Source organism: Panthera leo, chromosome C1 (assembly GCF_018350215.1).
Source record: "Panthera leo isolate Ple1 chromosome C1, P.leo_Ple1_pat1.1, whole genome shotgun sequence".
In the NCBI taxonomy this organism is placed as follows: Eukaryota; Metazoa; Chordata; class Mammalia; order Carnivora; family Felidae; genus Panthera; species Panthera leo.
In genome coordinates, this window is record NC_056686.1 from 8565135 (window position 1) to 8580546 (window position 15412).

Below are 15412 nucleotides of genomic sequence, written 5' to 3' on the forward strand. Positions count from 1 at the left end.
GGCTTGAGGGCTGACTCCAGGGGAGCAGGGCCAGGCAGACAGCTTTGGGAATGGCGAGGGAGTGGGGGGGGGGGGGGAGGGAGCAGAGGGGACAGAGCAGCTGGTAGGAAAAGGTCCCATCTAAAAAAATAAGCCAGGAAGAAATAAATCCTGCTCAGTGGAGCCTCATCTTTGCCCTTGACGGTAACAGGGTAGTGCTCCATGGCGGGGGTTGGGGGGAGGGAAGGCCGAGGGCTCCACCAAGTAGAAGGTATAGATGCCTTCAACCTTTAAGAGACACTTTCCCTCTCGAGCCGCCAGAACATAGAAACGGCTCTTTCAAAAAGCAGCCTTGTGGAAAGGTGAAAGCCCGGCTGGCTCGCAGGCAGACGCTGGCAAGAAATGCCCACGCTATCACGTTTCAGGCCAAGGCCTGTCCGGAGGCCTGGGACGCGGGCAGGTGGGCAGGGCAGTGGTCTGCCCCTCCCGCCCACGAGCACTTAAGTGCCCGGCGGCCAACACCTCGGAGATGAGGGTGCGGCGCCCTCGCTCTATGTCTCTTCTGCAGCACTGCCCGCGCCCGCTACCCAGGTTCGCTTTGCCATCCCCGTGGGTCCCAAGTGCAAGGTCACTGGCAGCCCCAGGCCGGCTCCCAGGGGCTGCCCTGGTTCGAGGCCTCAGTCGGCAACAACCATCCTCTCTCCTTGTCAGGGAAGATGCTGTTCCACCCCCCACGGTCCTCTGCAGGAGGGGGGTGCTTCTCACCAAAGAGCACTAGGCCGAGCCACAAACGCCCCGTTCCGACGTGGGGCGGACTCAGGCCCAGCCGGGGCCGGCAAGCCTCACACCAAGTCTAGCTGCCATCACCGTGTGAGGAGTGGAGGCCAGGGCTCGGGGAGAGATGGAGGAGAAGAGGGGTCCCCAGGAAAACCAGGACTGGGGAGGAGGAAGGCAGGACACGAGTGGCCTCAGGCCAAGAACATCAGGGCGCGGGATCACAGGGTCTCTGTCTCCTGCTCTGGCCCGGGTCTGTTGAGCAGCTCAAACGTGTCTTCTACCACTTGCCACAGGCAGTTGTCCAGCGGAAACTCGTTATCTACCAGGTTGACCAGGAAGTAGTTGTCGTGGATGTACTGGATGATCATGCGGGACGGAGACTCCTCCTCGTACAGCTTGCCCCACTGCTCGATCCACAGGGCAAAGGCTTCATCCTGCACACACGGGCACGTGCGGACACACACACACACACACGCACAGACACACACACACACAGACACGGGCAAGGTTAACAGAGCCGCAGGTCAGGGCTCCACGCTCAGTGCCCCGAGGGCCTCCATGCTGCCCAACAGGACATTTCCCGGAATAGAAACGAGGCTCACTGCCAGGGTCGCGTCCCATCCCCCAGCCCCGAACTCAACACCTCGAGGCAGAGTCCACCAGCCCTGGGCTGCCGCTGCCACTGCCAGCCTAAGGCTGGCAAGGTGGGCAGGGCAGGCCCGCTCCCAGCGTCCTTACCTTCCAGAACATGAAGCTGACAGGATCCACCACTGTAGGCTGGATGATTTCTCGCCCAGGGAAGATGCCCCAAGTGACTGCATTGGGCTGCAGCTCGGGGGCATTGGTGATGTTTTCACCCTGATGGGGGTGGGGGGTGGGGGTGGGGGAGGGGGTCAGAACAGACCCGGGCCCAGACACCTGCAGTCCTTCCAGTGCCTGCGAACCCAGCTCACCCAACCCTCCGGGAGTGCGCTCTGTTCCATCCCCTCCACCTGCCCCTCCCAGCTCTGCCACCCTGTGAGAGGCCACAGGCTGCTTCCTTCCTCCTCCCAGCCTCCAAGCTCCACTCCCCCCCAGTCCCATCCCCCACATCCGGTAGCTCCTGCCGGCTTACTCTGCAATCCGTCCCCTCGGGGCTGCCCAGCCGGGCCTGTCTTTGCCACCGGACTACCACAGGGGCCTCTGACTCTAGTCTTCCTTGGCCCTACCATTCGCACCACCGTCCGCCCTGACTTGCCTACGACAAAACACGGAGCCAAGCTACCGCTGCTGGGAAAGGCTCCTTCCTGTGTTTAGGGGAAAACCCAGCTTCCAAGCCGGACAGTCGATACTTAGCCTGACTCTGAACCCACTCCGCGGCGTCCCCACGGGCTGTGCAGACAATGCCTTCGCACACCCTCTGCCCTTTCCCCGTGATGTCCTTGCCCTTGTCCTCAAAGAGTCCAGCCAGCCACACGGGACCCCTCTAAGCCTTCCCTGACCTCCCCGGTCAGACGTCCCTCCCCTGGGTCCCAGCATCCCATACTGAACTTTATTGTTAAAAGTGCAGCTGGATTTGTAATTACCCACTGACTGGGCCCCCTCCCTAGGCTGGGGGCGCTCTGAGCTGAGGGCAGGGGCCTGGCTCTGTGTACGTGTATCCGTTTCCTCCGTGCCTGGCCAGGGCTCGGCGCTCGGTGCTCGCTGAGTGGAGGAGTAAGCGTGGTGCCTTCAGCCCCGGGTGTCTGGGCCTGCTGAGTGCTGTCGACACCCCGGAAGCCGGCCTACCTTCACGTCCACGATGTGGTAATTAACCCGGAGCTCGTACTTCTTCAGCACCTGCAGAAGCGCCCCCACCGTCTCACGGGAAGTAAAGAACTCCAAGTAGGCCTGCAGGAGAGGGGCGGGCACCGCCACATCAGCCCCGGGCCTCGCACGACCCTGCTCCGTGTGCTGCTAAGCACACCACGTGCTCCGCGACACCGGGCGCTGGCCCTCCGGACCGTCCCGGGGAGGCGCCCACGCCCACACGTGTGGCAGGACTTGAGGCACTGGGACTAGCGTGGCCGTGCGGATCGCATCATGAATCCAGGCAAGGGGGACAGGAGCAGGTATCTGAGGTGTTTCAGTCTGGACAGGTCTGAGGGACACCTGCCCCCCTCTCGCCACTAGGGAAGGTTCCACGGAGAAGCCATCTCAGAAAACGGACGGGAGGCCCAGTCTGACGAGCTGAGACATGGGAGAGAGGCCTGACTCATCCCAGCCTCCCCGCTCCCTTCACGGTAACACTGATGGCAAGGGCTTCTTGAACCCCAACTGCCCGTCAGGGGTTGAGTGGGGGCACTATTGTCCCCATTTCTCACATGGGGAAACTAGGTTCAGAGACGTTGAGCAACTTGGCCGCACGGAAGGTGCAGCAGACCTGGTCCTCAAATCCACGTCTCTGAAATTTCAGAGCCCACGGGCTTTAGTTTATAATGTAATTTTACCTCTAGCACCCCTTTCTAGAGGAAGGTGCCAACTCAGGAGACCAGTAACAGTTCCATTTCGTGAACGCTTCCCGCGTTCTTCCCACGTGCTAAGCATTTCCCATGCGTTGTCACGTTTCCGCCCCGGAACGTGACGGGATCTATCCCCATTTTGCAGAAGAGGCAGTTGAGGCTCAGAGCGGTCACGCGACCCGCCTGCCCAGGTCTGCCTGACATAGAGCATGAGCTCCTATCCGCTCTACCTCTCAGAATAAAGAGACCCCAGAGAGGAAGGCTTCTCTGTCCTCCTCTCTGGGGAACCCCTGGATGCCGGCCGGGGTGGGGAAGCCCCATGTGTCCCTGCCACACCTTCTGGAAGACATAGCCCCCACTGGGGCCCCAGCCCACAATGGGGTCGGAGGATGGCTTCCCGTTGATGTTGGGCTGGGAGTTGATGGTGAGGATGCCCTGCCGGTTCACTCGAAGCAGCTCCTCCTTCATCAGGCTGGTCTCGGCCGCCAAGGGCTCGTCATTCCAGGGCAGGCAAGTCACCTGGGAGAGAGGGCGGGCCAGGCTGGGGTGGCATCACGCCCGGCAGCCCGGCATCCTCCCTCTTGCGGGCTCCGCCGGTCACCGGGCACCCCAGGCGGGGACTTCCCAGCTCACCCTTCCCTTTGCTGAGGTGCTGTGTCCAGAGAGAGGTGAGGCTTAGGTAAACAGGGGGCGGCATGAGTCCCAGCCCCGAGGCCTGGCCCACAGGGAGACAGGGCAGGGGACCTAACAGGGCCCCCCGCGGCCCTCACCTTATAGCCATTCTGGTTGGGCTCTCCCGAGAGGTAGCAGGCAAAGACTTCAAAGACGCTTTCTTCCCCGGTCAGCTCCTCCCCCCACATCTTCAGCAGCTCCTCCCTCGGGGACTTGCTCGTCAGGTAGAAGAGATAGTAGTCCTTCAGCTCCCCGAAGGCTGGAGAGGAGGAATTGCCCCTGGCCAGGGAGGCACCCGGAGGGCAAGGCACACTCCTGACCCGGGGCTCCTGATGGAGGGACAGGCGCCCCCACCCACCCGGGGGCATTCTTGCGGATCCTGTCCCTGACTGCTCCCCAGAAAGCATGCAGAGAAGCAGGCAAACTCCCTTCAGCTCCCTCCCAAGAAACAGGACACACTCGCACTTGCTACGGGGTCCCCAGCAGGTGCTCACCAGCGGCCGTTGGGGAACTCGTCCCACTCCTGGGTGCGGTAGATGTAACTCTTTGGTCTGGAGGCCCAGAAGATGGGACGCACGTCCTCCTCCCGGCGCTTGGGGTGGGCACTGACGGCCCAGGGCAGGGGACGCCTGGGGGAGAACGGAGACAGAACGAATGAGCAACTGGCCAGAGGACGCAGGAAAGAGGGGCGCACCACTGAGCCGGATGGAGACCCCTGCTCTCACTCTGTGCGTGGACTTCCCCCTGAGGCGGAACCCTAAGTGTACCGCTAGCCAGGGGAGACCTCCCTCTGGACGGCTGTGGCGGCCAGCACCACTAGGGCATGTTCACTCTGTGATTACTGACTTCTCCGCCCACCCGACCTTCCTCTGTGGCTCCTAGGCCTGAATTCGGGGCCGCCGGCTTCACCTGGGGTCCTCAATCCACATGCCCAGGCGCTTCAGCACCTCTGTGGTGGCCATCTCGCGGTTGAGGGTGTAGAAGTGAAGGCCTGGCACCAAGCCACTGGTCAGAAGCTCCTGGCACAGGCTCACAGCCTGCTCGATGCCATAGTTGCGGATGGCAGCGTCATTGTCTTTGATTGGCTCGATCACGTCCTTGATCTGCTGCGGTACCTCCAGCTTGGACAGTTTCACAAGCTGCCGAAGGGAGTGGTAGCCCTGCCCGAGACACAGGGGACTCTGGGTGCCATCTCCCAGCCCGTCTCTTCCCCGAAATACTTACTGCCCTCCCCATCCCTGCCGGGCCTCCTGGCCAACTGTCGCGTGGCACAGAGGGACTCCGGGAGGTCAGACCAGACTGTACACGTGCCCTCGCCCTGTCCTGCTTCTTCCACTCCACAGAGCATACCGGCTGCCCACGGCATTCCTGCCCTCCGTCTGAGCCAGCCCTTCCGCCCCTAGTTGTCTTCACTGATAACATAGTGGGCATCAAGGCCAGTGGTTCCCAAGCCACACTGATCATCAGCACGGCCTGTAAAACTTAAGTAACGTGAGAGTTCCCAGGCCCTACCTCAGATCTATTAAATCAGAACCTCCAGGCATGGGATTTGGAAACCTACATTTTGAAAAAGCTTTTCAGATGATTCTGATGACGGCCAAGTTTGGGAAACATTGACTTAACCAAGATTTATAACGACAGTGATTATCCCCTTTAGTGACACTTGTCAGCAGGCCCCTCCGACAGCCCCTGTTGCTGTCTGGGAGGGTGGGAGACGAGGTAATCAAAATGGGGTGGCATTTTCCAAGGACTGGAGCATCTGTCAGAAGGGAAATCCAATGAGCATCAAAGCACTTTACCAGGAACCTGGCATTTCAATTTCACCCCAGGGCCCTGGCCTATGCTAGGACAGCCCTCCTGGGACCCTCACCTGGATAGGAAAGATTCCGGGGAGGATGGGGCAGGTAATGCCTATCTCGCTGCAAGCCTTAACAAAGTGGAAGAATGTGTCAGCCTCAAAGAAAAGCTGGGTGATGATGAAGTCGGCTCCTGCGGATACCTTCTCCTTCAAGTACTTCAGGTCGGCCTCAAAGCTCCCTGCGTCGGGGTGGCCTTTGGGGTAACCTGCCGATAGGGATGACAGTTGGGAGAGGCTGGCTCCCACCTGCTCAAGGTGAATGACGAAGAGACCAGAAAGCTGGGAACCCAGAGTTCTCTGCCTCGGGGGTTCTGGACTCGTCCCCTGCAATACTGCAGCACGAACGGGCCGAAACAGTGGGTGGCTGGGCTCGCAGGGATGTGCCTCTCACTCTGGACATGACCCTCAGTGAGAGGCAGCCTATGGCCACCCGCCAAAGAATTGTGGGGGACAGCTCCCTGACCTGCCTCACGTCCCTTGCAACCAGCCAGGCAAAAAACCAGGCCTGCACTTTGTGGCCACAGAAAAGAGGAAGTACCACATTCAGCACGGGTCAGGCAGCATCTGGGGTCTGGGCAGTGGATTAATTGAACATCAAAATTATTCAGGGATCCAAGAGACTGAAAGTTCGAAACCATGCACACACAGGGAAGCCTTGACTAAAGTGGAGATGTTCCACCTGAAGGAAAGAATGGACGGAATTCCGTAACTACCGCCAAAAGCCCAATGGTCTGTCATACGGGGAGAAGGGATTCACCTGCATCAAGTTCCTTATCAGTCATAGTCTGTCGCTTGTGATGACAGAGCCAGGATCGGTCCCAGCGAGCAGCCCCACCAGGTAACAAGCTCCTGGAGGGTGAAGCACTGGGGCTGCCGGGGAGGCTGAGGATGGGATTCGGGAGGTGGGACCACATGTCACCTAGGCTCCTCCCTAGCTCTGGAAACTGATTGCTTCCCTGAGCGGCCCTGCCTGCAAAGGATGACGGTAGGCCTTGATGAAGCTACAGCGGAGAGGGGCAGAGGGAGAGGGAGAGGAGGAGACAGAGACAGACAGAGACAGACGGAGAGAGGGAGACAGAGACAGAGAGAACCTCAAGCATGCTCAGCGCAGAGCATGACACGGGGCTCAATCCCACGACCCCTGGGATCATGACCTGAGCCAAAACCAAGAGTCGGATGCTCAACAGACAGAGCTACCCAGGTGCCCCCATTTTCAACTTTTTATTACAGAAGTTTGAAAACTTACTACTCCCAAGTAATGAAAACAGTATAATGAACTCCCAGATCTCTAACAGGGATCAAGCCAGAGGAAAGGAATACAAATATCATCGGGGACTGTCCAGTGAAAAGATGCCCACAGAAGAATGCCCTGCCGTGGGTGCACAGCTTCTGGAAGCAAAATCTGGTTAGAAACTGCATGCATACTCCTGACTCTGGTTTTCTTATATTTTTATTAAATTTTTTTTTTTTTTTTTTTTTTTTTTTTGCTTCTCCTCTGTCTTCTTGATGCTGAGCCCCAGGTATCACCAAAGTTAAATTATGTCCTGGTGAGGGGTGCTTGGGTGGCTTGGTCGGTTAAGTGTCCGACTCTTGATTTCAGCTCGGGTCGTGATCTTAAGGCTTCTGAGCTAGACCCTGGTGTTAGTCTCTGCACTGACAGTCCGGAGCCTGCTTGAGATTCTTTCTCTCTCTCCCTCTCTGCCCCTCCCCTGCTCATGCTCTCTCTCTCTCAAAAATAAATAAAAAAAATTTTAAAAATATATGTGAAATCTTAAAAAAAAAAAAAAAAAAAAAAAAATGAAGCTATCGGGAGTGCTGGCTTCCTCAGCCTCAGCCCTGGGCAGGACCCTGAGCCAGGCTGCGGAGAGACAGCCTGCTTTGCTGTGATAAAGGCAGTTTTGTTCTGAAGAAACTGCAAGTCAAAAGGGAAGATAAAAACTCTTGTTTCAAGGGGTGAAACATGGGACTGAGCACCACAATTTCACTTTCAATAACAAGCTATTCTTCCAGCAGGAATTTCAAAAACAAGGCGATTTTCACAGCTGAGACTAGAGCTGTAAATCATCAGTATCAGCAAACACAGCACATACTTACATTTAGATTTTGCTCCATTTACTGTATTTTCTGTCACAGCCCCAATCTGCTGTTTTCCAACCCTGGGATCAGCCTTCTCGCCCACTTTATGACAGGCGAAGCACCAGACCCCTCGGTACCTGCAAGCTCACAGCTCAGCCAGTCTCCATGCGTGTAATGCCTACTGCACATGTGCGTGTTCCTCAATTAACTGACCCAAGGGTGGCCAGTGTGGGCAGCTAACACTTGAACAGGTGGCAATGCCCGCCATGTGCCTGACTCCTCATCAGGGCCTCCTACACTCACCTAAACACGCCTGTTGACTGTGAAAAGTGGATACGTACATGGGGGCCTGGGACTAAACCCAAAGCCATAGGCAACAACTAGCTACCTTGAAGCCACGTGGCTTATTTTGTAAAAATCACGTCCCTTGGACATGCTACTCCAGAATGTGGCTATGTTTGTTTTAATATAAAAATGATATGATTTTCCCAAAAAATGTTTCAGAAAAGTTGTCACGCTAAATGATGTGTCAAAGCAATCCCTGGACTTCTGGTATCCCTGGCACATTTGCTTCACCGTACCCAAGCCCTGGTTTGAGAAGCTGAGGCCCAATCCCAGTAAGCGGGGGTAAGAGGGAAGGCCATTTCCAGCAAGTGCAACTTGCGTCTTGGCTGTAGCGCACAGAACGGACGCTGAGCTGATCCAATGCTCTCTCCTGAGAATTCAGAACCGATACTGAGACCTGTCGGTCAGTCTGGACTATTGGCTGGACGTGATCACGTACACTTACGAGCTGGCAGCTGGTCAGTGTGTGTAAAAGCAGACCTATCAGAACTATCGGAAGCATGGAGCAAATGTGCGGTGGGAGGTAGAGAGGGGGTCAGGGTGGGGGTGGGGGGACTATGTGGCTCCAGACAGAATGAGGGAGGCCTTGGTTTCTGACTGCTTTCTGAGCCGGGGCCTAGTGAGGTCAGATGCCATTTCCTGACTGGGGTTCCGAGATTCCTTGCCCCCCCCCTCCCCCCCACCATCTTAATAAATATTCTTTTTGTTTAAAGAAGAAGAATAGGGCTAGGAAGCAAGGTAAGAGTGCAAAAAGGCAGAGGAATAAAAATTCAAAGGGTGGGGCAAGACAATGAGAGCAAGGGCATTGTGTGATGCACCCCTGAGCCTCCCTCACCTGGCACAGGCTCAGGCCCACGGCGCCCTGGGATATCGGGTCCTGAACTGAGTGCTGGTGGGCGTTCTGTGCCCTCTGGGCGCGTCATTCCTTCCCTCCCCTGTCCCCATGCACTGGGAAGGCCCAGCCACTCACCTGCCACACAGACGTCAAAGTAGTCTCCAAACTCGCTTCGGATGTGCCTCACCAAGTCTGCAGCATAGCTGAAGCCTCCTTCCTCCTCTTCCCACTGGTCACCCACGGGGTCTGCGGGGGTGGCAGAGGTCACAGTCACTGGGTGTCACCCACCCTCCAGACAGCCTTTCTGTTCCTTCTCCCCACCCCCCACCTGGGTTGTCAGCTCCTCAGAGGCAGAGCCTTGATTTCCTCCAGGGTGCGCGTCCCTTCCTCCCAGCGTGGCACTTGGCAAATGGTGGCCAGGAAGACCGTGGCCATCCTGCCAAACGCTTACCGAGCACCGACTCTGCGGGCAGTGCGCCGGCAGGGCTAACCAGGGGGCAGCTGCGCCTCCTCAGTTAGCCTGGGGCGTCGGAGACCCCTTCCCTACCCCAATCTGGCTGTGTTCAGGCACCCTCACCCAACCCTACTGCTTACTCTCCCGCCCTCTTGGACCTCTTGCCTCCCGGGAGAATGTCTACTCAAGTGAGTTCTTGTGGAGGGCACGAGGCCACAGAATCCCACCCGTCCGGCTCTTCCTCCTCACACTTGGGTGGGACAGCAGGTACTAGAGGCACCGGCGACTGTCTCACCCCTGGGATCGATGCCAGAACCACGCTCTTTGATTGGGCCCAGGGCTGGGTACAGCCAGCGATCGATGAAGCTGTGTGCGGCCAGGGCAGAGGGTTATCAGGCGCTGGCTGCATTCCCACCTGAACTACGCCGGGGTCAGGAGGTCAAGAAGCGGCTCCGTGTGTGGTACCCACAGTGCTCACTACCCACAGTGCCCGTGGACACTACTGGCAGGGAGGGGACTGAGCGCGCTCAGTGTGGGACCCAGAGAAAAGTAAAGGACCGCTCCAGGGACAGAAGAGGCCTTCGAGGAAGCGAGATCCCAGATAGCAGGGTGCGGGCTCCACACCTCCCCTCAACGCCAAGATGTTCTTCAGGCCCAGCCGCTTGGCCTTGTGCAGATAGCCTGTGATCTGTTCCCGGCTCTGACAGCAGCAGGTCATGTGCAGGATGGTCTCCAGGCCACAGTAGTTCACGGCGGTGCTGGCGATCACCATGGAGGAGGTCTCCTTGTCTGAGCCGGGATCCCCTGCCGGGTGCCAGGTCACATCTATGAAGAGGGGGCCACCTGCCCCCATCCGATCAAACCTGTATGGAATTTCTTTCTGAAGAGGGGCTCCTGAGAGCACACTACCCTTCACCACCTTCCCTTGGGGCCCAGGGGTTAGGGAACCATCACACGCAGGTGGTAATCGGGCCACCTCCATTCATCTCCTGCTGGCTTTGCTGCTTATTAGCTGTGTGATCTCGGGAAAATTACTTGATCTGTCTGAGCCCCAGTTTCTTCACTGCAAAAACGTGCGAAGAACGGTACCTACTTCGTGATAACACTACGGAAGTACTACCATAGACAGCTCCACAGCTCTTAGAAAAGTGCTTGGTATACACCGAGCACTCAGGCAGTGTGAGCTTCGATGATGATGATGACGACTGTAGAGGTAACTGATGAGCGACAGCGAAACCCTTTCGTGTGAGAGCAGTACATCAGCCTTTTCAAAGCGTTTGCACGCTCATTATCTCGGGTGAGCTAAGACACTTCGATGGTCAGAGGTTTGGGGAACTCTCAGAGTGGCAAACAGAGGCTCACTCTAGGAACGGGGAGAAAAGAGGGTCGGCAGACACAGGTTTCTTTCATGCTGCCTCCCGGCTGCGGTGCAGCGGCCAGCGACCTTATGGAACAAGGCCACGGTTCCCCAAGAGCCACAGGTGTGCACACGTGCACGAGCTGTAACAGGGTATTTAAACATCCTTGTGCCTTTAAACCTCAAAACCGTGAGAGCGAGCGACACGTGGAAGATACAAACGGTAAAAAGCAGACACTTTCTTTCTTAAAAAAGGAACTGCAATTCATAACGTGCTAACGTAACTCATTTCGCGTTTCTAGATTTCAAGAGGCCTAAGTCAAATTCCTAACTTGTGGAAAATGTTCTCCAAGCCGCTGCTTTATGACTTCCTAAACTGTATTTGTGCACGAGCCCCAAGTTCCGCCAAAGAATGCGGTCTGAGAGAATGAACATTTTTAACCCGTTGCGTGCAGTGTGTGACTCTAAAAATTCCAAGTTGCTTGCAGGGTCTGAAGCTGGCGCTCAGATGATCTCCCCCCCCCCCCCCCCCCCCCCCCCCCCCGCTCTTTTCCACCCCCTCTGGCGGCCTTCTTCTGCCGGGTCAAAGTGTGGCCCTGCCCCCGGGCTGCCAGTTTGCCTCCCCCACCCCCCTCATTCGGCCCCTATTTCCTAAGGACATCAGCGCACCTCGAGATGAGATTGACGGCCCCCTGAGCGGTCCGAGGAGGGAAGAATTCTAGGGAGAACCACTTGTCACCAGATTCCATCCTCCGCCTCATCTTCTCCCTGAGTCTGTCGTGGCGCTCGGGGTCCAGCCCCGGCGTGGAACATCTCGAACTATCCTTGGAGCTCTCGCTGCCACTGCTGCTGCCCTCCGAGCGGGATGTGGGGCCACCATCCCCTCTGGGTTCGTTCACCATGGCCGGGTTCCTGCTGCACGGGGTGGAGGGCAGGAGCGTCAGAGGGCAGGCAGCCAGGACCCGGAGTGGCAGGGTCAAGTGAGAGATGCTGCATTTCCACGCGGGAAGAAGGCTGGTGAGGGTAAGGGTGACGGTGCCCCCACCCAAGGGCTGCACACACCACAGCTATGACTGTCTACACTGCTTCACTCAAAGCTTTGCCCTCCACAGCTGCCTGGCTCTAAATAAACCAGCCCCCACCCGGCACAGAAACACGCTCTTTCAGCCCGTGGATCCTCGGTGACAGCTACCTGATGGAGGGTGGCACTGAGAACCTCCCGCTGTTGGCCTCCAAAGCCCACATTCGTAGGGAGGGGCAGCGGGGCCTGGCTAGGAGGACCTTGGGTGTTGGATGGTCCATCTCCGCCAGCTCAGACCCAGAGTGGGTGGGGACAAAACAGGAGGAACCTTCCCCCAGCCAGTGTGTTTGTCTGGGCGGAGGGAGGTGTGACAAGGGAAGAGCCCAGAGCTAGAGCTGGGGCCCTGCGCAAGGGGGCGGGGGCAAGGCTTCTAGGCGAGAGAGAGAGAGAGAGAGAGAGAGAGAGAGAGAGAGAGAGAGAGCTGGGGCTCTAGCAGCAGAAGCTGGAAGGAGGGGGATGTTGACTGGAGGCTGCAGGGGTTGGTGGATATGAGACCAACAGACGTTCAGGGTCACTGGATCACTCTCCCAAGAAGGCAGAGCTCAGCCTGGCCCTGCCTGGAATATCTCCTGTTACTTGGAACGGTTTGTGTGCTTGCAGGATGGAAGGGTGCGGGCATGACAAGGCAGCCAGATTTCTCCTGAGTGTACGCTTCTCCAAAAAAAGACGCGTCATGGCTTAGAACTTGACATTAAGTAGGTTCCACAAGGAAACAGACCCAAATTCAGTAAGGGCGTGAATTTATGTTCAACTCAGAACAAAAGCTGTCCGGTCTGTGCCTGCCTTCCAGACTGTCCTCCTTACACACACCACTGAAGTCAGTTAAAGTAATTATAGTGACTGCACAGCAACCACATAGGAAGCCCTGAGCCTTGGCAACCACAGGCAGGCCAACGGAGAGCACGGCGTCATTGGCCGGTTTGGTGGGGAAAATAAGACAAATTCTTAAAAACAAAACAGAACGCTACTCTTGCACAGCAACGTGCAAACACACACTTTTGGTAGCGAAAATCCAATGTGTGGTGACTTGGGGTCATCAGAGGAACAACCAGGCCAAGTTCATTCTTTTCAGGGATCATCCACTGCCAAGCCAGTGTTCTTAACTATTTGGGGGCTCTAGACTCCTGAGAAATTGATGAAATCCACTGCTCCTCTCCCCCGAAACACACACAAGTGCACATAACACAAGTTTGCACGTCCAAAGTCAAGGAGTCAGGACCAGAGTAAAAACACTCATACCGACGATTTTTCTCCCTAGGGATGCCCATTTTGATCCTAAAACTCGAGGTTCTCGGCAGGAATGGCCAACGTGAGTGAAGAAGGGAAGAATGTCAAGATGGGCCTAGCTGGCCTTCCTCCTGAACTCAAGAGAATGGCTCATTAACTGTCTGCTGGAACAAAACCAGGAGAGGGGGCAGGAAGCAGAACCACCCACGAACTACCTGCTCTTTCATTTCTTTAATAAAGACTTACAGCATTCCTAGAACGTGCCAGGCATGTGCCTTCTTTCAACCTTCTACCTCCCAGCACTACTTACCCATTTTAAGCTGGACTCCCATAGCACCCAACACAGGGCTGTAATTGTGGCTTCACGGTTTTGTCTCCTCTCCTACCCCCCCCCCCCCGACCCCAGTGCCCTGAGAGGAGAGCCCAGTATCCTGCCTATGGCATCCCCACGATGATAAAAGCCAGCACTCAGCGCCAACAGGTCAGGCACCGTCACTCTCTTCTCAAAATAACCTTCTGCCATTTACTGACCACTCGCTTAATCTGTGCCAAGCACCGCGCAGTGCGCGAATGCAAAACCCATCGCTCCCAGAAGGGCCAGGGGTGGACACCTGTGCGCAGCCCGACGCAGTGGGCACCGCAGACGGCAGTGCCAGCGGCCCACAGGTGCTCAGCTGGGAGGCAGGTTTAAAAGGCTGGAGCCGGAAAAACGCCACCGGCACCCGGGTGGCTTCCAAAACCGCGAATCTAGTCACCGGGTCACTGGGTCATGGTGGGAGCGGGGACGCGGACCCAGACCCGGTCCCGAGGGTCTGGGTCACCACCCCCGTCTCAGGGCCGCCTCTTCCCCGGGGTCCCTCCGTCCAGGTCGGAGACTGCAAGGGAGTCTTCGTTTCAGGGTTGGAAGTCACTGAGGTTCGCAGCCATTGGAGGTTACAGAGGTCCCCCGGGGGGCGTGCGCCGAAGAGCTGGAGCCCACCACCTCGAGGGCCGGGCCGGGCCGGGCCTCCCTCGCTCCCCGCCCCTCGGTGGGTGGTCCCCACTTCCCGGATACCCCTCCCTGGCGACCCCACGCCTCGCTTCCACTCACCCTCCCTTGGCGGGTGACTCAGAGCCCTCGCACCCGCCGCAGCTGCGTGACCGCTGTGTGAGCGCCGGAGGACGGGCGGGGCGCGCGGGGGGCGGGGCGCGGCGCAGGTGTCAGGTTGCAGTGCAGACGGAGGCGGGACGAGAGGGCGGAAAACATCCGTGCGGGAGACCGGAAGCTCCATCCCCAATATGGCCGCGCCCAGAGGTCTCTTTGGAAGTGGTCCCTCCACCGTCATGTGACGCGGGCCCTCGCCCCACCCGTCTGCAGCCACTCCCTGTCTCGGTCCCAAGCTCGAGAGGGCCACGTGACACTGTCGGGGCCAGTCACGTGAGGCGCGGATTCTGGGTGGGAGGGGGTCGGTGGAGGGTTCCGGAGTGGCAGTGAAGGAGGGAGATGGCGGGGTGCAGGGGGTCCCTGTGCTGCTGCTGCAGGTGGTGCTGCTGCTGCGGTGAGCGTGAGACCCGCACCCCCGAGGAGCTGGTAAGGAGCAGGCGGAGCCCGCCTGGGGAGGGGGCGGTTGCCATGGGATGGCGAGAGGCGTTGCCGGGGGGTGGGGCCGAGCCGCGCTGGGGCCTCAGGTGGCAGCGGGTGGGGTCTGGGGACTGCATCCTAAGCTCTCGAAGCATCTGCCGGGCTTCACGTGCCCAAGTCTGGGGTCTTTTCTCATAACCCCTCCCTGGAATCTGAGGGAATATCCAGGCCCGCTCCAGTTAATCCCCTCCGTGTTTTCTTTTATTTCCATGTGAAAAGAGTTTTGAATGAAACCAGCGTTTTCAGAATGAGCCCCTTCGCTGGACTTTGTGCTTATCATGCAGCTGGCTTAGTTTCCCCAGCCCTTTCTCACCGTATCCCTCACCTTTTCTGGGTCATTGATAATCCAGCTTCCCTCTGCAAAGCACCCTGGGAAGACTTGAGTTGCTGTGTCCCAGAGTTGACAGGTCCCTTCTGTTTTCAGATTCGCCACATTGTCAGATGGAACCTGATTTTTTCCCCCCTTTAGCTGGCAAGGGACATCTTTGAGGTGTCCTGAAATCGTTATTTGAAGAACACATCAATAGAAACAAAGAGCTCAGCTGGATGACTGTAGATTGCCACCCACAACACCCCCTATCCGAAAAGTGGTTTTTTTTTTTTTGTTTTTTTTTTTTGAGGTCTTGTTCCCATTTGATAATAGTTCGAGA

General features: G+C 57.4%; 2 protein-coding genes across 9 annotated transcripts in view; one reads left to right on the forward strand and one right to left on the reverse strand.

Annotated features, from left to right (window-relative positions):
* Positions 1-63: 63 nt before the first annotated feature.
* On the reverse strand, positions 64-14328 carry MTHFR (methylenetetrahydrofolate reductase). 7 transcript variants are annotated; one of them, XM_042954151.1, is made up of 12 exons: positions 14232-14328; positions 11503-11745; positions 10101-10339; positions 9158-9268; positions 5779-5972; positions 4818-5068; positions 4403-4537; positions 4007-4187; positions 3573-3755; positions 2524-2625; positions 1495-1614; positions 64-1190 (listed from the first exon to the last, which is right to left on the reverse strand). In XM_042954151.1, the coding sequence occupies exons 2-12, from the start codon at positions 11733-11735 to the stop codon at positions 975-977; spliced, it is 1965 nt and encodes a 654-aa protein (XP_042810085.1). In that variant the 5' UTR covers positions 11736-11745; positions 14232-14328; the 3' UTR covers positions 64-974. The 7 variants fall into 7 exon arrangements, with proteins under 7 accessions (XP_042810085.1, XP_042810084.1, XP_042810086.1 ...); XM_042954150.1 differs by having other exon boundaries at positions 11503-11748; positions 14232-14310; XM_042954152.1 differs by lacking the exon at positions 14232-14328 and adding an exon at positions 13753-14190 and having other exon boundaries at positions 11503-11748.
* A 263-nt stretch (positions 14329-14591) lies between these two features.
* Positions 14592-15412, forward strand: part of CLCN6 (chloride voltage-gated channel 6) — a 32448-nt gene continuing 31627 nt past the window's right edge. For both annotated transcript variants that reach the window (XM_042954146.1, XM_042954147.1), the window contains exon 1: positions 14592-14711. In XM_042954146.1, the coding sequence (XP_042810080.1) occupies positions 14625-14711 (87 nt within the window). In that variant the 5' untranslated portion in view covers positions 14592-14624. The remainder of the gene's footprint in view (positions 14712-15412) is intronic.

Coding starts and splice junctions, on each gene's coding strand:
- MTHFR (XM_042954148.1), bottom strand. CDS start 12,135: ATGGACCATCCAACACCCAAGGTCCTCCTAGCCAGGCCCCGCTGCCCC. Junction 11,824..12,025: donor TCAGTGCCACCCTCCATCAG/GTAGCTGTCACC, acceptor GTGGAAATGCAG/CATCTCTCACTTGACCCTGC. Junction 3,756..4,006: donor CCAACCAGAATGGCTATAAG/GTGAGGGCCGCG, acceptor CCTCTCTCCCAG/GTGACTTGCCTGCCCTGGAA.